The following is a 23,501-nucleotide window of genomic DNA, read 5'->3' on the forward strand; positions in this document are numbered from 1 at the left end:
AGGGCAGCTGGGAGACTGTTCTGCTGGTTGGGACAGGTTATGGTTCCTAGGAGTATAGGGCAGCTGGGAGACTGTTCTGCTGGTTGGGACAGGTTATGGTTCCTAGGAGTATAGGGCACCTGGGAGACTGTTCTGCTGGTTGGGACAGATTATGTTCCTAGGAGTTTAGGGCAGCTGGGAGACTGTTCTGCTGGTTGGGACAGGTTATGTTCCTAGGAGTATAGGGCAGCTGGGAGACTGTTCTGCTGGTTGGGACAGGTTATGTTCCTAGGAGTATAGGGCAGCTGGGAGACTGTTCTGCTGGTTGGGACAGGTTAGGTCCTAGGAGTATAGGGCAGCTGATCTTCTAGTCCACAAGCATTCAAACCTTAATACTAAGGAAATGCTAAGCGACATCCACTCTATTCAAAGAGCCCATTCAGTACATGTATGTGATCACCGTGGAAACATGGCATAGCTGGTACCATGCTCTTATCTGAACCACAATGGACCACACATCCATCTGGCTCCTTAGCGAACCATCGGGCAGAAGGAGTAGTTGACTTATTGATAGACTGAGTCCATCTTCATTTCCATCCCATTAGCAGATGCCATGACAACAGCGCACAGACAGTTGACTTTTTACCTCTCTGAGTTTCTCCCTGAGCTGCTCCCTCTCAGCGATGCGTCTCCTCCTCTCCTCCTCCTCCTTCAGGGCATCCCTCGTCTCCGTCCTCAGCTTGTCGTCCTTGAGGATTTTTCTGATCTTCTTCCTCTGTCCTTTAGGAGTGTCTCCATCCTCCTTCCCCGAGCCGTCCTCTCCTGACCCACTCTGGAGGAGAGAATGAGGGTTAACCTCTCAACTTCAACCCCAGGGGTCAACTGACCAATCCAATCACACATTGTGACCTATGATGTGGTAACAATCAAACATCGACCAATCAATGAATTCCAGACCAAATTCACAAATATAGAATTGTTTAGGAGTAAGGAGAAAATCCTCTCCTTCCTTATACCTTGTCGTCGGATGAAGAATCCACTAGGCTACCCTGCCACCCCTCCACTCTAACCACTAGGCTACCCTGCCATTCTAACCACTAGGCTACCCTGCCATTCTAACCACTAGGCTACCCTGCCTCCCCTCCACTCTAACCACTAGGCTACCCTGCCTCCCCTCCACTCTAACCACTAGGCTACCCTGCCTCCCCTCCACTCTAACCACTAGGCTACCCTGCCTCCCCTCCACTCTAACCACTAGGCTACCCTGCCTCCCCTCCACTCTAACCACTAGGCTACCCTGCCACCCCTCCACTCTAACCACTAGGCTACCCTGCCTCCCCTCCACTCTAACCACTAGGCTACCCTGCCTCCCCTCCACTCTAACCACTAGGCTACCCTGCCACCCCTCCACTCTAACCACTAGGTTACCCTGCCACCCCTCCACTCTAACCACTAGGCTACCCTGCCACCCCTCCACTCTAACCACTAGGTTACCCTGCCACCCCTCCACTCTAACCACTAGGCTACCCTGCCACCCCTCCACTCTAACCACTAGGCTACCCTGCTACTCTAACCACTAGGCTACCCTGCCACTCTAACCACTAGGCTACCCTGGCACTAACCACTAGGCTACCCTGCCACTCTAACCACTAGGCTACCCTGCCTCCCCTCCACTCTAACCACTAGGCTACCCTGCCTCCCCTCCACTCTAACCACTAGGCTACCCTGCCACCCCTCCACTCTAACCACTAGGCTACCCTGCCTCCCCTCCACTCTAACCACTAGGCTACCCTGCCTCCCCTCCACTCTAACCACTAGGCTACCCTGTCACTCTAACCACTAGGCTACCCTGCCACTCTAAACACTAGGCTACCCTGCCTCCCCTCCACTCTAACCACCAGGCTACCCTGCCACTCTAACCACTAGGCTACCCTGCCTCCCCTCCACTCTAACCACTAGGCTACCCTGCCTCCCCTCTACTCTAACCACTAGGCTACCCTGCCACCCCTCCACTCTAACCACTAGGCTACCCTGCCTCCCCTCCACTCTAACCACTAGGCTACCCTGCCTCCCCTCCACTCTAACCACTAGGCTACCCTGCCTCCTCTCCACTCTAACCACTAGGCTACCCTGCCTCCCCTCCACTCTAACCACTAGGCTACCCTGCCACTCTAACCACAAGGCTACCCTGCCTCCCCTCCACTCTAACCACAAGGCTACCCTGCCTCCACTCCACTCTAACCACTAGGCTACCCTGCCACCCCTCCACTCCACTCTAACCACTAGGCCACCCTGCCACCCCTCCACTCTAACCACAAGGCTACCCTGCCTCCCCTCCACTCTAACCACTAGGCTACCCTGCCTCCTCTCCACTCTAACCACTAGGCTACCCTGCCTCCCCTCCACTCTAACCACTAGGCTACCCTGTCACTCTAACCACTAGGCTACCCTGCCACTCTAACCACTAGGCTACCCTGCCTCCCCTCCACTCTAACCACCAGGCTACCCTGCCACTCTAACCACTAGGCTACCCTGCCTCCCCTCCACTCTAACCACTAGGCTACCCTGCCTCCCCTCCACTCTAACCACTAGGCTACCCTGCCTCCCCTCTACTCTAACCACTAGGCTACCCTGCCTCCCCTCTACTCTAACCACTAGGCTACCCTGCCTCCCCTCTACTCTAACCACTAGGCTACCCTGCCTCCCCTCCACTCTAACCACTAGGCTACCCTGCCTCCCCTCTACTCTAACCACTAGGCTACCCTGCCACCCCTCCACTCTAACCACTAGGCTACCCTGCCACCCCTCCACTCTAACCACTAGGCTACCCTGCCTCCCCTCCACTCTAACCACTATGCTACCCTGCCTCCCCTCCACTCTAACCACTAGGCTACCCTGCCTCCCCTCCACTCTAACCACTAGGCTACCCTGCCTCCCCTCCACTCTAACCACCAGGCTACCCTGCCACTCTAACCACTAGGCTACCCTGCCTCCCCTCTACTCTAACCACTAGGCTACCCTGCCTCCCCTCCACTCTAACCACTAGGCTACCCTGCCTCCCCTCCACTCTAACCACTAGGCTACCCTGCCTCCCCTCCACTCTAACCACTAGGCTACCCTGCCTCCCCTCCACTCTAACCACTAGGCTACCCTGCCTCCCCTCCACTCTAACCACTAGGCTACCCTGCCTCCCCTCCACTCTAACCACCAGGCTACCCTGCCACTCTAACCACTAGGCTACCCTGCCTCCCCTCCACTCTAACCACTAGGCTACCCTGCCACCCCTCCACTCTAACCACTAGGCTACCCTGCCACCCCTCCACTCTAACCACTAGGCTACCCTGCCTCCCCTCCACTCTAACCACTAGGCTACCCTGCCTCCCCTCCACTCTAACCACTAGGCTACCCTGCCTCCCCTCCACTCTAACCACTAGGCTACCCTGCCTCCTCTCCACTCTAACCACAAGGCTACCCTGCCCCCCCTCCACTCTAACCACTAGGCTACCCTGCCTCCCCTCCACTCTAACCATTAGGCTACCCTGCCTCCCCTCCACTCTAACCACAAGGCTACCCTGCCTCCACTCCACTCTAACCACTAGGCTACCCTGCCACCCCTCCACTCTAACCACTAGGCCACCCTGCCACCCCTCCACTCTAACCACAAGGCTACCCTGCCTCCCCTCCACTCTAACCACAAGGCTACCCTGCCTCCACTCCACTCTAACCACTAGGCTACCCTGCCACCCCTCCACTCTAACCACTAGGCCACCCTGCCACCCCTCCACTCTAACCACAAGACTACCCTGCCTCCCCTCCACTCTAACCACTAGGCTACCCTGCCTCCCCTCCACTCTAACCACAAGGCTACCCTGCCTCCCCTCCACTCTAACCACTAGGCTACCCTGCCACTCTAACCACAAGGCTACCCTGCCTCCTCTACACTCTAACCACAAGGCTACCCTGCCTCCCCTCCACTCTAACTACAAGGCTACCCTGCCTCCCCTCCACTCTAACCACAAGGCTACCCTGCCACTCTAACCACAAGGCTACCCTGCCTCCCCTCCACTCTAACCACTAGGCTACCCTGCCACCCCTCCACTCTAACCACTAGGCTACCCTGCCTCCCCTCCACTCTAACCACTAGGCTACCCTGCCTCCCCTCCACTCTAACCACTAGGCTACCCTGCCTCCCCTCCACTCTAACCACTAGGCTACCCTGCCTCCCCTCCACTCTAACCACTAGGCTACCCTGCCACCCCTCCACTCTAACCACTAGGCTACCCTGCCTCCCCTCCACTCTAACCACTAGGCTACCCTGCCTCCTCTCCACTCTAACCACTAGGCTACCCTGCCTCCCCTCCACTCTAACCACTAGGCTACCCTGTCACTCTAACCACTAGGCTACCCTGCCACTCTAACCACTAGGTTACCCTGCCTCCCCTCCACTCTAACCACTAGGCTACCCTGCCACTCTAACCACTAGGTTACCCTGCCTCCCCTCCACTCTAACCACCAGGCTACCCTGCCACTCTAACCACTAGGCTACCCTGCCTCCCCTCTACTCTAACCACTAGGCTACCCTGCCTCCCCTCTACTCTAACCACTAGGCTACCCTGCCACCCCTCCACTCTAACCACTAGGCTACCCTGCCACCCCTCCACTCTAACCACTAGGCTACCCTGCCACCCCTCCACTCTAACCACTAGGCTACCCTGCCTCCCCTCCACTCTAACCACTAGGCTACCCTGCCTCCCCTCCACTCTAACCACTAGGCTACCCTGCCTCCCCTCCACTCTAACCACTAGGCTACCCTGCCTCCCCTCTACTCTAACCACTAGGCTACCCTGCCTCCCCTCTACTCTAACCACTAGGCTACCCTGCCTCCCCTCTACTCTAACCACTAGGCTACCCTGCCTCCCCTCCACTCTAACCACTAGGCTACCCTGCCTCCCCTCTACTCTAACCACTAGGCTACCCTGCCACCCCTCCACTCTAACCACTAGGCTACCCTGCCACCCCTCCACTCTAACCACTAGGCTACCCTGCCTCCCCTCCACTCTAACCACTATGCTACCCTGCCTCCCCTCCACTCTAACCACTAGGCTACCCTGCCTCCCCTCCACTCTAACCACTAGGCTACCCTGCCTCCCCTCCACTCTAACCACCAGGCTACCCTGCCACTCTAACCACTAGGCTACCCTGCCTCCCCTCTACTCTAACCACTAGGCTACCCTGCCTCCCCTCCACTCTAACCACTAGGCTACCCTGCCTCCCCTCCACTCTAACCACTAGGCTACCCTGCCTCCCCTCCACTCTAACCACTAGGCTACCCTGCCTCCCCTCCACTCTAACCACTAGGCTACCCTGCCTCCCCTCCACTCTAACCACTAGGCTACCCTGCCTCCCCTCCACTCTAACCACCAGGCTACCCTGCCACTCTAACCACTAGGCTACCCTGCCTCCCCTCCACTCTAACCACTAGGCTACCCTGCCACCCCTCCACTCTAACCACTAGGCTACCCTGCCACCCCTCCACTCTAACCACTAGGCTACCCTGCCTCCCCTCCACTCTAACCACTAGGCTACCCTGCCTCCCCTCCACTCTAACCACTAGGCTACCCTGCCACCCCTCCACTCTAACCACTAGGCTACCCTGCCTCCTCTCCACTCTAACCACAAGGCTACCCTGCCCCCCCTCCACTCTAACCACTAGGCTACCCTGCCTCCCCTCCACTCTAACCATTAGGCTACCCTGCCTCCCCTCCACTCTAACCACAAGGCTACCCTGCCTCCACTCCACTCTAACCACTAGGCTACCCTGCCACCCCTCCACTCTAACCACTAGGCCACCCTGCCACCCCTCCACTCTAACCACAAGGCTACCCTGCCTCCCCTCCACTCTAACCACAAGGCTACCCTGCCTCCACTCCACTCTAACCACTAGGCTACCCTGCCACCCCTCCACTCTAACCACTAGGCCACCCTGCCACCCCTCCACTCTAACCACAAGACTACCCTGCCTCCCCTCCACTCTAACCACTAGGCTACCCTGCCTCCCCTCCACTCTAACCACAAGGCTACCCTGCCTCCCCTCCACTCTAACCACTAGGCTACCCTGCCACTCTAACCACAAGGCTACCCTGCCTCCTCTACACTCTAACCACAAGGCTACCCTGCCTCCCCTCCACTCTAACTACAAGGCTACCCTGCCTCCCCTCCACTCTAACCACAAGGCTACCCTGCCACTCTAACCACAAGGCTACCCTGCCTCCCCTCCACTCTAACCACTAGGCTACCCTGCCACCCCTCCACTCTAACCACTAGGCTACCCTGCCTCCCCTCCACTCTAACCACTAGGCTACCCTGCCTCCCCTCCACTCTAACCACTAGGCTACCCTGCCTCCCCTCCACTCTAACCACTAGGCTACCCTGCCTCCCCTCCACTCTAACCACTAGGCTACCCTGCCACCCCTCCACTCTAACCACTAGGCTACCCTGCCTCCCCTCCACTCTAACCACTAGGCTACCCTGCCTCCTCTCCACTCTAACCACTAGGCTACCCTGCCTCCCCTCCACTCTAACCACTAGGCTACCCTGTCACTCTAACCACTAGGCTACCCTGCCACTCTAACCACTAGGTTACCCTGCCTCCCCTCCACTCTAACCACTAGGCTACCCTGCCACTCTAACCACTAGGTTACCCTGCCTCCCCTCCACTCTAACCACCAGGCTACCCTGCCACTCTAACCACTAGGCTACCCTGCCTCCCCTCTACTCTAACCACTAGGCTACCCTGCCTCCCCTCTACTCTAACCACTAGGCTACCCTGCCACCCCTCCACTCTAACCACTAGGCTACCCTGCCACCCCTCCACTCTAACCACTAGGCTACCCTGCCACCCCTCCACTCTAACCACTAGGCTACCCTGCCTCCCCTCCACTCTAACCACTAGGCTACCCTGCCTCCCCTCCACTCTAACCACTAGGCTACCCTGCCTCCTCTCCACTCTAACCACAAGGCTACCCTGCCCCCCCTCCACTCTAACCACTAGGCTACCCTGCCTCCCCTCCACTCTAACCACTAGGCTACCCTGCCACTCTAACCACAAGGCTACCCTGCCTCCCCTCCACTCTAACCACTAGGCTACCCTGCCACCCCTCCACTCTAACCACTAGGCTACCCTGCCACCCCTCCACTCTAACCACAAGGCTACCCTGCCTCCCCTCCACTCTAACCACTAGGCTACCCTGCCTCCCCTCCACTCTAACCACTAGGCTACCCTGCCTCCGCTCCACTCTAACCACTAGGCTACCCTGCCTCCCCTCCACTCTAACCACTAGGCTACCCTGCCACTCTAACCACAAGGCTACCCTGCCTCCCCTCCACTCTAACTACAAGGCTACCCTGCCTCCCTTCCACTCTAACTACAAGGCTACCCTGCCTCCCCTCCACTCTAACCACAAGGCTACCCTGCCACTCTAACCACAAGGCTACCCTGCCTCCCCTCCACTCTAACCACAAGGCTACCCTGCCTCCCCTCCACTCTAACCACAAGGCTACCCTGCCACCCCTCCACTCTAACCACAAGGCTACCCTGCCTCCCCTCCACTCTAACCACTAGGCTACCCTGCCTCCCCTCCACTCTAACCACAAGGCTACCCTGCCTCCCCTCCACTCTAACCACTAGGCTACCCTGCCTCCCCTCCACTCTAACCACTAGGCTACCCTGCCTCCTCTCCACTCTAACCACAAGGCTACCCTGCCCCCCCTCCACTCTAACCACTAGGCTACCCTGCCTCCCCTCCACTCTAACCACTAGGCTACCCTGCCACTCTAACCACAAGGCTACCCTGCCTCCCCTCCACTCTAACCACAAGGCTACCCTGCCTCCCCTCCACTCTAACCACTAGGCTACCCTGCCACCCCTCCACTCTAACCACTAGGCTACCCTGCCACCCCTCCACTCTAACCACAAGGCTACCCTGCCTCCCCTCCACTCTAACCACTAGGCTACCCTGCCTCCCCTCCACTCTAACCACTAGGCTACCCTGCCTCCGCTCCACTCTAACCACTAGGCTACCCTGCCTCCCCTCCACTCTAACCACTAGGCTACCCTGCCACTCTAACCACAAGGCTACCCTGCCTCCTCTACACTCTAACCACAAGGCTACCCTGCCTCCCCTCCACTCTAACTACAAGGCTACCCTGCCTCCCCTCCACTCTAACTACAAGGCTACCCTGCCTCCCCTCCACTCTAACTACAAGGCTACCCTGCCTCCCCTCCACTCTAACCACAAGGCTACCCTGCCACTCTAACCACAAGGCTACCCTGCCTCCCCTCCACTCTAACCACTAGGCTACCCTGCCTCCCCTCCACTCTAACCACAAGGCTACCCTGCCTCCTCTACACTCACACCACTAGGCTACCCTGCCTCCTCTACACTCACACCACTAGGCTACCCTGCCTCCTCTACACTCACACCACTAGGCTACCCTGCCTCCCCTCCACTCTAACCACAAGGCTACCCTGCCTCCCCTCCACTCTAACCACTAGGCTACCCTGCCACTCTAACCACAAGGCTACCTTGCCTCCTCTACACTCTAACCACTAGGCTACCCTGCCTCCTCTCCACTCTAACCACAAGGCTACCCTGCCTCCTCTACACTCTAACCACAAGGCTACCCTGCCTCCCCTCCACTCTAACCACTAGGCTACCCAGCCACTCTAACCACAAGGCTACCCTGCCTCCTCTACACTCTAACCACAAGGCTACCCTGCCTCCTCTACACTCTAACCACTAGGCTACCCTGCCTCCCCTCCACTCTAACCACTAGGCTACCCTGCCTCCCCTCCACTCTAACCACTAGGCTACCCTGCCTCCCCTCCACTCTAACCACTAGGCTACCCTGCCTCCTCTACACTCTAACCACTAGGCTACCCTGCCTCCTCTCCACTCTAACCACAAGGCTACCCTGCCTCCTCTCCACTCTAACCACAAGGCTACCCTGCCTCCTCTACACTCTAACCACTAGGCTACCCTGCCTCCTCTACACTCTAACCACAAGGCTACCCTGCCTCCTCTACACTCTAACCACAAGGCTACCCTGCCTCCTCTACACTCTAACCACTAGGCTACCCTGCCTCCTCTACACTCTAACCACAAGGCTACCCTGCCTCCTCTCCACTCTAACCACAAGGCTACCCTGCCTCCTCTACACTCTAACCACTAGGCTACCCTGCCTCCTCTCCACTCTAACCACAAGGCTACCCTGCCTCCTCTACACTCTAACCACAAGGCTACCCTGCCTCCTCTACACTCTAACCACTAGGCTACCCTGCCTCCTCTACACTCTAACCACAAGGCTACCCTGCCTCCTCTACACTCTAACCACAAGGCTACCCTGCCTCCTCTACACTCTAACCACAAGGCTACCCTGCCTCCTCTACACTCTAACCACAAGGCTACCCTGCCTCCCCTCCACTCTAACCACTAGGCTACCCTGCCTCCCCTCCACTCTAACCACTAGGCTACCCTGCCTCCTTATACCTTGTCGTCGGATGAAGAATCCTGGGCCTTGATGCGACGCCGTTTCTTCTTCTGAGCGTAGCTCCTCTCCTCCTTCTTCTTCTTCTTCTTCTTCTTCTTGACGGAGGAGCGCGTGGTCCTCCTGTGTCTACTGCCTTCCTTCTCAGACTCCGACTCCTCTGACGATGATTCCTTCTCACTGATCTCCTCACTAACTCCTGACTCACTGCTGCTAGCTGACTCCTTAAAGTCTGAGTCTGCCGAGTCATCACTACCCACTGGAGAGGTGGAGGGAGGAAGAGAGAAGAGAAGACAGGGAGAGGGGAGGAGAAAGAAAGAGAGGAGAGGGAGGAAGAGGAGGATAGAGAGAAAGGCGGGAGATAGAGTTGATTGAAAACAGTTTGCAGAGTAGGACTTTCATTCTGTTCCATAGGTGTTAATATACAGGCCTAGACAGACCAGACCAGCTAGAGACCAGGCCAGCTAGAGACCAGGCAGCCAGCCAGCCCTCGTACCTTTCCGTCTGGTCCTCTTGGTCTCCTTCTTCTTCCCCTTGCTGGCTGGTTTCTCCTTCTCCTCTCCCGACTCCACTTCGTACAGCGTCAGTTTGTGGCGGAGCAGCCGGTGGCGACGCCCCACACTCGTCTTCACGTCCACATCAGAGCCAGAGCCCCCTTCATCATCATCATCATCATCGTCGTCTGTTGAGGGGAACAAGCAGTTATTTCTACATCTAGTGGTGGAAAGAGGCACTGCAGAATCACTGTATCAACGAGTATGAAATGAAAAAGTGAATGTAGCTCACCCTCCTCCTGCTCCTCTCCTCCCTTCTCCTTCTTCTGTTCCTTCTCTTCTCCGTCCTCGTCAGAGCTCTCCTCTGCTCCTGAAGAGTAGTTAGCCTTGATCTGGGCCAGCAGCATCTTCTTGGCAATTCTATTGAGGAAGACATTTAAATCAATGTTATTTGTCACATGCTCCGAATACAACAGGTGTAGTAGACCTGAGTGAAATGCTGAATACAACAGGTGTAGTAGACCTGAGTGAAATGCTGAATACAACAGGTGTAGTAGACCTGAGTGAAATGCTGAATACAACAGATGTAGTAGACCTGAGTGAAATGCTGAATACAACAGGTGTAGTAGACCTGAGTGAAATGCTGAATACAACAGGTGTAGTAGACCTGAGTGAAATGCTGAATACAACAGGTGTAGTAGACCTGAGTGAAATGCAGAATACAACAGGTGTAGTAGACCTGAGTGAAATGCTGAATACAACAGGTGTAGTAGACCTGAGTGAAATGCTGAATACAACAGGTGTAGTAGACCTGAGTGAAATGCTGAATACAACAGGTGTAGTAGACCTTAGTGAAATGCTGAATACAACAGGTGTAGTAGACGTTAGTGAAATGCTGAATACAACAGGTGTAGTAGACCTTAGTGAAATGCTGAATACAACAGGTGTAGTAGACCTTAGTGAAATGCTGAATACAACAGGTGTAGTAGACCTTACAGTGAAATGCTGAATACAACAGGTGTAGTAGACCTTACAGTGAAATGCTGAATACAACAGGTGTAGTAGACCTTAGTGAAATGCTGAATACAACAGGTGTAGTAGACCTTACAGTGAAATGCTGAATACAACAGGTGTAGTAGACCTTACAGTGAAATGCTGAATACAACAGGTGTAGGTGCCGGTACCGAGTCAATATGCAGGGTACAGGTTAGTTGATGTCATTTGTACCAGAAGGTAGGGGTAAAGTGTTTATGCATAGATAATAAACAGTGTGTAGCAGCAGTGTAAATACAGCCTTTCAAAGCACTTCATGGCTACTGACGTGAGTGCTACAGGGCGGTAGTCATTTAGACAGATTACCCTCGCTTTCTTGGGCACTTGGACTATGGTGGTCTGCTTGAAACATGTTGGTATTACAGACTTGGTCAGGGAAAAGTTGAATATGTTAGTGAAGACACTTGCCAGTTGGTCAGCGCGTGCTCGGAGAACACGTCGTGGTAATCCGTCTTGCCCAGCGGCCTTGTGAATGTTGACCCATTTAAAGGTCTTGCTCAAATCGGCTACGGAGAGCGTGATCACAGTCGTCCGGAACCACTGGTGCTCTCATGCATGCTTCAGTGTTGCTTGCCTCGAAGAGAGCATAAAATGCATTGAGCCCGTCTGGTAGGCTTGCGTCACTGGGCAGATCGCGGCTAGGTTCCCCACTGTAGTTGTAAATTGTTTGCAAGCCCTGCAACATCCGACGAGTATCAGAGCCGGTGTAGTTGGATTCAATCTTAGTCCTGTATTGAAGCTTTACGTGTTTGATGGTTTGTCTGAGGGCATAGCGGGATTTCATATAGCCGTCCTTGAAAGCGGCAGCTCTAGCCTTTAACCTCTTTAGGATAGGGGGCAGTATTATGATGTCTGGATGAAAAGTAAACTGCCTATTACTCAGGCCCAGAAGCTAGGATATGCATATAATTAGTCGATTTGGATAGAAAACACTAAAGTTTCGAAAACGGTTAAAATAAAGTCTGTGAGTATAACAGAACTGATATGGCAGGTGAAACCCCGAGGACAAACCATCACCCCCAAAAAAAATCGGCTACCACTATTTCCAATGGCTGTCATGTTTTGTGGGAGGTAAAAAACCTCCCAGATTGCAGTTCCTAGGGCTTCCACTAGATCTCAGTCTTTAGAAAGTGTTTCAGGTTGGTTTTTGGAAAACATTTGCTAGAATTTGTAGTTTTTCTAAGTGGCTCCCATTTTGGCTGTAGTGTTTTCATGCGCGTGGATAAGAGTGCATTCTTTGTTGTTTATCTCCGGTAAAGAGAATAACGATTCTCTGTCTTAAATTGTATCGTTTAGTTACGTATTAGGGTAACTGATTATAAACGTTGTTTGACTTGTTTGGAGAAGTTAATTGGTAACGTTTGGGATTCATTTTGTATGCATTTTGAAGGAGGGAAACCGGTGGATTATTCAATGAAGCGTGCCAGCTAAACTGAGTTTTTGGGGATATCGAACAAAAGCACAATTTGCGATGTAGCTGGGACCTTTTGGAGTGCCAACAGTGGAAGATCTTCAAAGGTAAGGCTATTTCTGACTTTCGAGGCGCATCTGCCTGGTTGAAAAATGTTTTTAAATGCTTTGTGTGCGGAGCGCTGTCCTCAGATAATCACATGGTGTGCACAGTAAAGCCTTTTTTAAATCTGACACAGTGGCTGGATTAACAAGAAGTTAAGCTTTTTTCTGATGTATGACACTTGTATTTTCATGAATGTTAACAATTTCTGTCATTTCAATTTTGCGCTCTGCAATTTCACGCGGATGCCATGTGGGACGCTACCGTCCTACCCGTAAGAAGTTAATCCATGGCTTCTGGTTGGGAAATGTACGTACGGTCACTGTGGGGACAACGTCGTCGATGCACTTATTGATGAAGTCGATGACTGAGGTGGTATACTCCTCAATCCCATTGGATGAATCCCGGAACATATTCCAGTCTGTGCTGCAAAACAGTCCTGTAGCGTAGCATCCGCGTCATCTGACCACTTCCGTATTGAGCGAATCACTGGCACTTCCTGCTTTAGTTTTTGCTTGTAAGTAGGAATCAGGAGGATAGAATTATGGTCAGATTTGCCAAATGGAGGGCGGGGGAGAGCTTTGTATGTGGAGTAAAGGTGGTCAAGAGTTTAAAGTACCCAGCCACCAGGAGCGCAGCATTTTCTTGTTTGCTTATGGCCTTATACAACTCGCTGAGTGCAGTCTTAGTGCCAGCATCGGTTTGTGGTGGTAAATAAACAGCTACGAAAAATATAGATCGTGTGGTCTACAGGTTATCATGAGGTACTCTACCTCAGGCGAGCAATACCTCTAGACTTCATTAATATTAGACATCTTGCACCAGCTGTTGACAAATACACACCACCCTCGTCTTGCCGGGCTTAGCTATTCTGTCCTGCCGATGCACGGAAAACCCAGCCAACTGTATATTATCCATCTCGTCGTTGAGCCACGACTCTGTGAAACATAAGATATTACAGTTTTGAATGTCCTGTTGGTAGGTTAGTCTTGAACGGAGCTCATCCAGTTTATTCTCCAGTGATTACACGTTGGCCAATAGGAAGGATGGTAGAGGCGGATTACCCACTCGCAGACGAATTCTCACAAGGCACCCAGATCTCCACCCCCTGTACCTCCATCTTTTCTTAACACGAGTTACGAGGATTTGGACCCGTTCTCAGAAAAGCAGTACATCCTTTGCGTCAGACTCATTAAAAAGTCTTTGTCCAGTCGAGGAATGTAATCGCTGTTCTGATATCCAGAAGCTCATTTCAATCATAAGAGAAACAACAACACAGCAACATTATGTACAAAATAAGTTACAATGTGAAAAAACACCAAATAAAACAACTGGTTAGGAGCCCGTAAAACAGCAGCCATCCCGTAAGTAAGTAAAGGAAATAAGAAAAAGGCTGGAAGGACGTTCGTCAGCTGGTTGAGAAGCATGCAGTTCAGGACATATTTGGTTTGTCTTAAATGAAAATACTTTTAAATACCTGTTCTCTGGATCATCATCATCGTCCTCCTCATCGTCCATCTGAGATGCGTCACGGTTACCTTCATCTCCTTCAGACACACAGAGAAGGGTCAGGGGTTAGAGACAGTGTTTTCCCATAAGAGACGGACATCAGTTAATAAGCTATATTTTCCACTTCAGATAAACTAGGATACTTTTCATTTAAAAGTCTTAGTTTGCCAGTCTGTCAGACCCTCTCCTGCTATATAGAATAATATGCATCTGCTAGCCATCTATTGATAGGATAGTCCTGTCCGTCACAAAGCGAGAGATGACACGTCCCACTCACGGTAACACGTCCCGCCCCCCCGGTACAATTTCTGCACACTGTGGTTGCAGTTTAATTTCCTTACAGAGCATGCTGGTGAATTAGAATGTAACGTAAATGTTCATGATGAGTGAAAATCCACCTGGCCTAATTGTTTTCTGGCACATTTATTTTCTTTGTCCTGTTTCACATAGCAAACCACGCGGAGTCACGGTAGTCTATTTACTGTGCTTTGACAACTGACCAGCAAGTGTTGACTATTTTATAAAAGGTGTAGAACTGAATAAAGTTGATTTCCTATACACCTTTGCCGTTTATAAATCATGCAGCGTGGTTATATGTCCATGGTATTGCTAGGCTCGCCGCTAAACAGCCTCTCGCTAGGCTCGCCGCTAAACAGCCTCTCGCTAGGCTCACAGCCCCTCGCCACTAGGTTCGAGGCGAAAAACAGCCTCTCGCTAGGCTCGCAGCCCCTCGCCGCTAGGCTCGCCGCTAAACAGCCTCTCGCTAGGCTCACAGCCCCTCGCCGCTAGGCTCGCGGCTAAACAGCCCCTCGCCGCTAAACAGACTCGCGGCTAAACAGCTTCTCGCCGCTAAACAGACTCGCGGCTAAACAGCTTCTCGCCGCTAAACAGCCTCTCGCCGCTAAACAGCCTCTCGCCGCTAAACAGACTCTCGCCGCGAAACAGACTCTCGCCGCGAAACAGACTCTCGCCGCTAAACAGCCTCGCGGCTAAACAGCCTCGCAGCTAAACAGCCTCTCGCTAGGCTCGCGGTTAAACAGCCCCTCGCCGCTAGGCTCGCCGCTAAACAGCCCCTCGCCGCCAGGCTCGCCACTAGAGGCTGTTTAGAGGTAAGCCTAGTTAGAGGCTGTTTAGCTGTACGCCTAGTTAGAGGCTGTTTAGCGGCGAGCCTAGCGAGAGGCTGTTTAGCGGCGAGCCTAGCGAGAGGCTGTTTAGCCGCGAGCCTAGTTAGAGGCTGTTTAGCGGCTAAACAGCCCCTCGCCGCTAAACAGCCCCTCGCCGCTAAACAGCCTCTCGCCGCTAAACAGCCTCTAACTAGGCTCGCCTAGATAATCCTGTTAGGTTACAACTGAGGTTCGAGTTACAACCTACAGGAGGGTATCTCTCCAGGAATCAAGGTTGGAGAGCCCTGTTCTGCACAAAACCACAACTAATGTTTCCAATCTGGGAGGTAAACTCGATAAGGTATAAAATAATTTCACTGTCTATTTCGGGTGGAATCTTAAGAAATAAACTCTTTGGCCAAAAAATGTCAAACCCCGGGGGTCAAGCCTCACACCCCGGGGGTCAAGCCTCAGACCCCGGGGTCTGACTTTTCCATTTGGACGGCTACTCTATGTACTTGTGGAAAACACTGCAGAGGTCAGGTGTTAAATCAGTGGAGTTTAGGTCGAGTTGTATTGACAACACAGTGTACCGTCTGCCTTGTAGAAACGGAGAGCTCAATATACCGCTTTCAGAAACAACAGCTCTACTCACCTGAGGACTGGTGGAAGGTTCCCCTCCCTGCTACCAACGTCTCCTCCACAATGGGTTTAATCTTCTGCTGGTCTCCACTCTCCTCTCCAGACCCTCCTCCCTCCTCCTCGTCATCAGACGATGAATCTTGCTGCTTGGCTCCTCTACTTCTGGCTTTGCGTTTCAGTTCGTACGACCGCCTCCGATCTCCGCCCTTGTTCTCCTTCTCCTCTCTTTCCTTCTTCACACGGCTGCTCCTCCGTTTCCCCGTCGCCAGTTTGCTGAGTCCCTTCATCTCCAGGTCCGAGTCGGAGTTAGAGGAGCCGTCCGAGCCCTTCTTCTTGGATGTCTTTTTGGCAGAAGCTGAGGAGGACTTCTTTTTCTTCTTCTTCGTGTCTTCGTCTGAGTCGGACTCTGAGTTGTCTGAATCGTCGGCTTTCAGTTTGCGTTTGGCCGCCAGCTTCTTGTCAGTCTTCACCTTGTCATTCTCCTCCTCCTCTCCATCTTTCTTGCTGAGTTTGAACAGGCACCTTTTGAAGCTCCTGTTGCCCTGGTTACCATCGGCGTCCTGCTGCGCATCCTCGTCCGAGCTGTGTTCTGCCGCTGCAGTCTGGAGCAGGATGTCCAGAACCTCGTCAGAGTCCACTTCGTGTTTAGAAGGATCAGCGGTCACCTTGGATGAGGCATTGCTCTGCTGCTCCTCCTCCTCCTCCTCCTCACGTTCCTTCTCCGAGCTGCCTTTGGTTCTACTCTTCAGCCTGCTGGGACTCTTGCCCTCTGAGTCACTGTTCTCCGGAGAGGATTCAGCCATCTTGTTCTTCCCGTCCGGTGATTTCCTGAGGGGTGTGGTCTTTGTGCGGCTGGAGCGGCGGCTGTCCTCCTCAGAGCCCCCACCTTCCTCCACCTCCTCCTTACTCTTCTCCTTGCCTCCATCCTTACTCCTCTCCTTCCCTCCATCTTTATCCTTCCCTCCATCCTTACCCTTCTCTCCATCCTTACCCTTCCCTCCATCCTTACCCTTCTCCTTCCCTCCATCCTTACGCCTCTGCTTCCCTCCATCCTTACTCCTCTCCTTCCCTCCATCCTTACTCCTCTCCTTCTCCTTCCCTCCATCCTTACTCCTCTCCTTCTCCTTCCCTCCATCCTTACTCCTCTCCTTCCCTCCATCCTTACTCCTCTCCTTCCCTCCATCCTTACTCCTCTCCTTCTCCTTCCCTCCATCCTTACTCCTCTCCTTCTCCTTCCCTCCATCCTTGCTCATAGACCTGGAGGTGCGTGTGGTAACCACTGGAACGGGCGTCAGCTTCACGATCAGGTTCTTCACCTTGGGCATGGCCTTCTCCTTATGGGTTTCAAGTGACTTCCTGTTTGAGCCGGCGGCGGGGCTCTCGGATTGGCTAGCAGCAGTGGTTTCCATGGCGTTGTTGCCGGGCGTTAACCCTGTGGAGTCCGCCAGACTCTCTACCATTTGGAAGAGCTCGTCAGGGACGGCCGGCCCGACGGACACAATGTCTTTATCCCGGTCATCCTCCTCCTCCTCTCCATCCTCCTCCTCCTCTTCTTCTTCTTCTTCTTCATCCTCCTCCTCCTCCTCATCCACTGCTGTCTGGTCTTTGGCCTGGCTGTCTGTACTTGTGTCCGAGTGGTCCTGAGGTGTGGGGCCGGGGATCCCCTCCATCACTGCGTCCTCTGACAAGCCCCCATCCTCCTCTAGCTCCTCCCCATCCTCAGTGTCGGCCATTTTATCCTCTTCTGCCTCCTGTCCATCAACCATGTTGTCAATCTGATCGTGGCCATCATGGCCGTCGGTGTTGGAAACAGCATCCCCGTTCTGCATCCCCTGGTCCTGGGAAGTGAACTGTGACTCCAAGTCCTCCTCTAGGGCAGCATGGGCCTTCTTCAGATCAGCCAGAACAGACCTAGAGAGAGAGATAGATGGATGAATGGATAGATTAGGCAAAAGAACAGAATTGGGTTGCCTCACTTACTTTGTAGCAGTCATAATATTAACGTGTGTTAGGATACCTGAAGGCCTTGAGGTGTCTGGTCCCGCTGCCACCTCCTCCTGCTCCCTGCTCCTCCTCAGCCTGCTGGATGAAATGGATGAAGGTGTTGTTGAGCCCCGTGGTCGTCTCAATCAGCTTCTTGGTCCTCTTCACCAGCTCCTTGGGGACCTTCAGGGTCTTATAGGAGAAGGTGAGGGTCCCTGACCCGTCTGAATGTTCCTTACCGTTCACCACAGCTTTACCATGGTGGTGGTGACCTTTACCCTTACTGTGCCCTTTCACCTCCTTCCTCTCTGTCTTGCATCCCGTGCGCCAGAAGCTCTCCAGCTTGGTCAAGATGTTGGAGCAGTTGGAGGCGATGTCTGAGAGAGGCTGAGGGCTGCAGATATAGCAGGACCATTTACTGTCCTCGTCGGTGATCATAGACAGCTCCTTGCGCCCCAGGTTACGCAGGATGCACTTCTTACAGAAGGCGTTGTGGCAGTAGTCACAGCAGATCAGGTTGCCACCTTCAGCACACCACCTTGGGGCGTAGTTAAGATAGCGAGGAAAGTCAACTTCAAAATGTGACGTATCTTAATTGGGATTATCAGCTGTTGTTGGGAAGCAATGAATCATTCTAAGAATGGCAAATATAGTGCACTATATAGGGAATAGGGTAACTCATAATCGAGAGCCAATATTGTACAAGAGGTGGCAACAGTCAAGCAGTAGAACAGGGACCTTACGGCAGCTAGAACAATGGCGACCGTTTGAGGGGACCTACCTGCACTGTTCGTCCATGTTTCTGTGTTCTGTGAGGGGACCTACCTGCACTGTTCGTCCATGCCGTCCTCGTCTTTATTGATGTCATCGCTGGTGTAATACTTATAACACGACTAGAGGGAGAGGAAACAACAGTGATGCACAGATATGACGTTTTTGGCTGATACCGATAGTCCTAAAACAATACCGATAACCGATATTTAAAACTTTAGCAGCCTTTGAATCCTTTTAGTACAGTTAAATAGATTGGATGCAGCGGTCTAAGGCACTGCATCTCAGTGCAAGAGGCATCACTACAGTCCCTGGTTTGAATCCAGGCTGTATCACATCCGGCTGTGATTGGGAGTCCCATAGGGCGGCGCACAATTAGCCCGGCGTCATCCAGGTTTGGCCGGTGTAGGTCGTCTTTGTAAATAATAATTTGTTCTTAACTGACTTGCCTAGTAAAATAAAGGTTACACACACACACAAACAAAATATACACTATTTGACGTGTTAAATAAGCTTGTTGACCAATCAGGACCTGAATAAGAATCTAGGCGTTATCTAATAATTTAACACGTTCATTAAAAAATGTGGTTATTGATTATCACTCGTGTCACAACGATTCATCGATACGTACTGTATGCTATGATGCTGGTAAAGTTGTCTCGCGCACCTACAGTGCTGGTCATAAAGAAAGCTAAAATAACCCAAATGTATTTTGGTTAATGGTGGTCTGACTACATAGCTAGGTGACTATATAGCTAGGTGACTACATAGCTAGGTGACTATATAGCTAGGTGACTATATAGCTAGGTGACTACATAGCTAGGTGACTATATAGCTAGGTGACTATATAGCTAGGTGACTATATAGCTAGGTGACTACATAGCTAGGTGACTACATAGCTAGGTGACTATATAGCTAGGTGACTATATAGCTAGGTGACTATATAGCTAGGTGACTATATAGCTAGGTGACTATATAGCTAGGTGACTATATAGCTAGGTGACTATATAGCTAGGTGACTATATAGCTAGGTGACTACATAGCTAGGTGACTATATAGCTAGGTGACTATATAGCTAGGTGACTACATAGCTAGGTGACTACATAGCTAGGTGACTATATAGCTAGGTGACTATATAGCTAGGTGACTATATAGCTAGGTGACTATATAGCTAGGTGACTACATAGCTAGGTGACTATATAGCTAGGTGACTATATAGCTAGGTGACTATATAGCTAGGTGACTATATAGCTAGGTGACTATATAACTAGGTGACTATATAGACAGGTGACTATATAGACAGGTGTCATCATCTAAAATAACCCTAATTTATAAGACAGTTCTTATTTGATTAATGGTGGTTTGGACCAATCTACGTGAAGCTAGCCACAATAAAGATTAACCACAAGTGGAATTTGCGGTTAGCCTTCAAAATAAGAGTATTGCATAATTCTACTGTTTGTATTATAACCTATATTATATATATAACCTATATTTGCATCACTGTCAATTACATACTTTTATTTTGAAGTCAAAACACAAATCCCACTATTTTGCATAATCCTTATTGGGGCTAGCTTCACAACACACAACCCAGACTAGTCGAGCCTCGCTAGCTGGCTGCTTATAACGTTATATCTTTCCACGAACTGAAGTTCAATTTCAATTGGCAAACAACAATACTTACTCACAAGGATTCCTAAATCATTGCTAAGAATAATGAAAATGACTGCAGTTTCTACTGGTCATTGTTATCAGGCTGGTTGTATTGGTGCTAGCTAGGTACTAAGCTAAAGCTAGCGACCCCAGAAGTTGCGGTCGAACGGTTGATTGTCAAGGGCAATGAATTCCATTATCTTGGCTTTAATGGATTTCGCCTTTGAGTTGTTCTGTATGTGATTTCCTGCAAGACAGGAATGTCAGTGTTCTGCTTTGGCCAGCGAAGAGCACGGGTCTCAATCCCGTTGAGCACGTCTGGGACCTGTTGGATCGGAGGGTGAGGGCTAGGGCCATTCCCTCCAGAAATGTCCGGGAACTTGCAGGTGCCTTGGTGGAAGAGTGGGGTAACATCTCACAGCAAGAACTGGCAAATCTGGTGCAGTACGTGAGGAGGAGATGCACTGCAGTACTTAATGCAGCTGGTGGCCACACCAGATACTGACTGTTACTTTTGATTTTGACCTCCCCCTTTGTTCAGGGACATATTATTAAATTTCTGTTAGTCACATGTCTGAGGAACTTGTTCAGTTTATGTCTCAGTTGTTGAATCTTGTTCTGTTCATACAAATATTTAGAGTCTTGGTGGTTCCAAACGTCTTCCATTTCAGAATAATGGACCTTGAGGACCTTCAATGCTGCAGACTATTTGTTTTAATTTGAAAAGATTTGCAAAAATTGTCAATATGGGGTATTGTGTGTAGATTGATTTAAATTCAATTTTCCTCAAATTTTAGAATAAGTAACGTAACAAAATGTGGAAAAAGCCACGGTGTCCGAATATATATATATTTTATATATATATAAAAGGCACTGTAGGCTAGCTGTATGTATATCGATTTTAATGTCGATTTTAAAGCTTTGTTGTACAATTAAAGATCAAATACACTGCATTTCAAACTACAATTTAATGAATGCAGGTCTTGGTAAATTATATCTTGTCTAAATATAAGACTTTTACAACCTTTGTGCCCCCTACCCTAGAGTGAGGTTATTTTCACCTTCGGATGAAAAGCGTGCCCAAAGTAAACTGCCTGTTACTCAGGCCCAGAAGCTAGGATATGCATATAATTGTTAGATTAGAAAAATATAAAACTCTAGTTTCCAAAAATGTTAAAATAATGTCTGTGAGTATAACAGAACTGATATGGCAGGCAAAAACCTGAGGATTTTTTTTTTTATGTTTATAGTTCTCTATTGAATGCCATCACAGTATCCATTGACCTAGGACTCATATTGTACTTCCTATTGCTTCCACTAGATGCCAACAGTCTATAGAAATGGTTTCAAGCTTGTATTCTGAAAACTGAGGGAGTAAGACCACTCTGGGTAAGTGGATAGTGGAAAGTCCCCAGACCTGTTTGCCCGACTGAGAACCTTTATGGTTTATTTTATATTGAAGAAGCTTTTTTCCGGTTGAAATATTTTTAAAACAACCTGAGGATTGATTAAACATCGTTTGACATGCTTCTACGAACTTTACTGATACTTCTTGGATTTTTTCATCTGCCTGTTGAGACTGAACAAAACGTGCCAACAAAATTGAGGTTTTTGGATAGAAAGAGGGACTTGATCGAACAAAAACATTTATTGTGTAACTGGGAGTCTTGTGAGTGCAACCATACGAAGATCAAAGGTAAGTGATTAATTTTATTGCTATTTCTGACTTTTGTGATTAGTCTACTTGGCTGGTAACTGTATGTAATGATTTGTCTGCTGGGGGCTGTCCTCAGATAATCACATGGTGTGCTTTCACCGTAAAGCCTTTTTGAAATCTGACACAGCGGCTGGATTAACAAGAAGTTAAGCTTTATTTTGATGTAGAACACATATTTAAGAAAGTTAAATATTTGAATTGAATTTTTATTTTATTTTGTGCTCTGCAATTTCATTGGATGTTGGCCAGGTGGGACGCTACCGTCTACCGTTACTACCATAACAAGTTTTATGACCCACTAATTTCATTAATTTATCAAAATAGTTGTACCTGCTTTTTTTTTTGCAATAATCACTGATCTGGCTTTCAGGTCTTCTTTAAAAATGATATTTTGTTTAAATTTAACCAGAACCATGCATGATGCACATTTACTAATGTCGTAAACTTCATCGACCTTGCCAAGGCTTTCGACTCTGTCAATCACCATATTCTTATCGGCAGACTCAGTAGCCTCGGTTTTTCGGATGACTGCCTTGCCTGGTTCACCAATTACTTTGCAGACAGAGTTCAGTGTGTCAAATCGGAGGGCATGCTGTCCGGTCCTCTGGCAGTCTCTATGGGGGTGCCACAGGGTTCAATTCTCGGGCCGACTCTTTTCTCTGTGTATATCAATGATGTTGCTCTTGCTGCGGGCGATTCCCTGATCCACCTCTACGCAGACGACACCATTCTATATACTTTCGGCCCGTCTTTGGACACTGTGCTATCTAACCTCCAAACAAGCTTCAATGCCATACAACACTCCTTCCGTGGCCTCCAACTGCTCTTAAACGCTAGTAAAACCAAATGCATGCTTTTCAACCGGTCGCTGCCTGCACCTGCATGCCCGACTAGCATCACCACCCTGGATGGTTCCGACCTAGAATATGTGGACGTCTATAAGTACCTAGGTGTCTGGCTAGACTGCAAACTCTCCTTCCAGACTCATATCAAACATCTCCAATCGAAAATCAAATCAAGAGTCGGCTTTCTATTCCGCAACAAAGCCTCCTTCACTCAAGCCGCCAAGCTTACCCTAGTAAAACTGACTATCCTACCGATCCTCGACTTCGGCGATGTCATCTACAAAATGGCTTCCAACACTCTACTCAGCAAACTGGATGCAGTCTATCACAGTGCCATCCGTTTTGTCACTAAAGCACCTTATACCACCCACCACTGCGACTTGTATGCTCTAGTCGGCTGGCCCTCGCTACATATTCGTCGCCAGACCCACTGGCTCCAGGTCATCTACAAGTCTATGCTAGGTAAAGCTCCGCCTTATCTCAGCTCACTGGTCACGATGGCAACACCCATCCGTAGCACGCGCTCCAGCAGGTGTATCTCACTGATCATCCCTAAAGCCAACACCTCATTCGGCCGCCTTTCGTTCCAGTACTCTGCAAAAATCGCTGAAGTTGGAGACTTTTATCTCCCTCACCAACTTCAAACATCAGCTATCTGAGCAGCTAACCGATCGCTGCAGCTGTACATAG

The 23,501-nt window shown here is 50.8% G+C and overlaps 1 protein-coding gene across 7 annotated transcripts in view; it reads right to left on the bottom strand.

Annotated features, from left to right (window-relative positions):
* LOC109886797 (transcriptional regulator ATRX-like) overlaps nucleotides 1-23,501 on the bottom strand; it is a 122,846-nt gene that overhangs the window by 80,514 nt on the left and 18,831 nt on the right. For all 7 annotated transcript variants that reach the window (XM_031789470.1, XM_031789473.1, XM_031789468.1 and 4 more), the window contains 8 exons: nucleotides 18,648-18,715; nucleotides 17,857-18,360; nucleotides 15,853-17,750; nucleotides 14,063-14,132; nucleotides 10,312-10,439; nucleotides 10,022-10,207; nucleotides 9,528-9,784; nucleotides 626-811 (listed from right to left, as the gene is read on the bottom strand). In XM_031789470.1, the coding sequence (XP_031645330.1) occupies nucleotides 626-811; nucleotides 9,528-9,784; nucleotides 10,022-10,207; nucleotides 10,312-10,439; nucleotides 14,063-14,132; nucleotides 15,853-17,750; nucleotides 17,857-18,360; nucleotides 18,648-18,715 (3,297 nt within the window). The remainder of the gene's footprint in view (nucleotides 1-625; nucleotides 812-9,527; nucleotides 9,785-10,021; nucleotides 10,208-10,311; nucleotides 10,440-14,062; nucleotides 14,133-15,852; nucleotides 17,751-17,856; nucleotides 18,361-18,647; nucleotides 18,716-23,501) is intronic.

Source organism: Oncorhynchus kisutch, linkage group LG15 (assembly GCF_002021735.2).
Source record: "Oncorhynchus kisutch isolate 150728-3 linkage group LG15, Okis_V2, whole genome shotgun sequence".
In the NCBI taxonomy this organism is placed as follows: domain Eukaryota; kingdom Metazoa; phylum Chordata; class Actinopteri; order Salmoniformes; family Salmonidae; genus Oncorhynchus; species Oncorhynchus kisutch.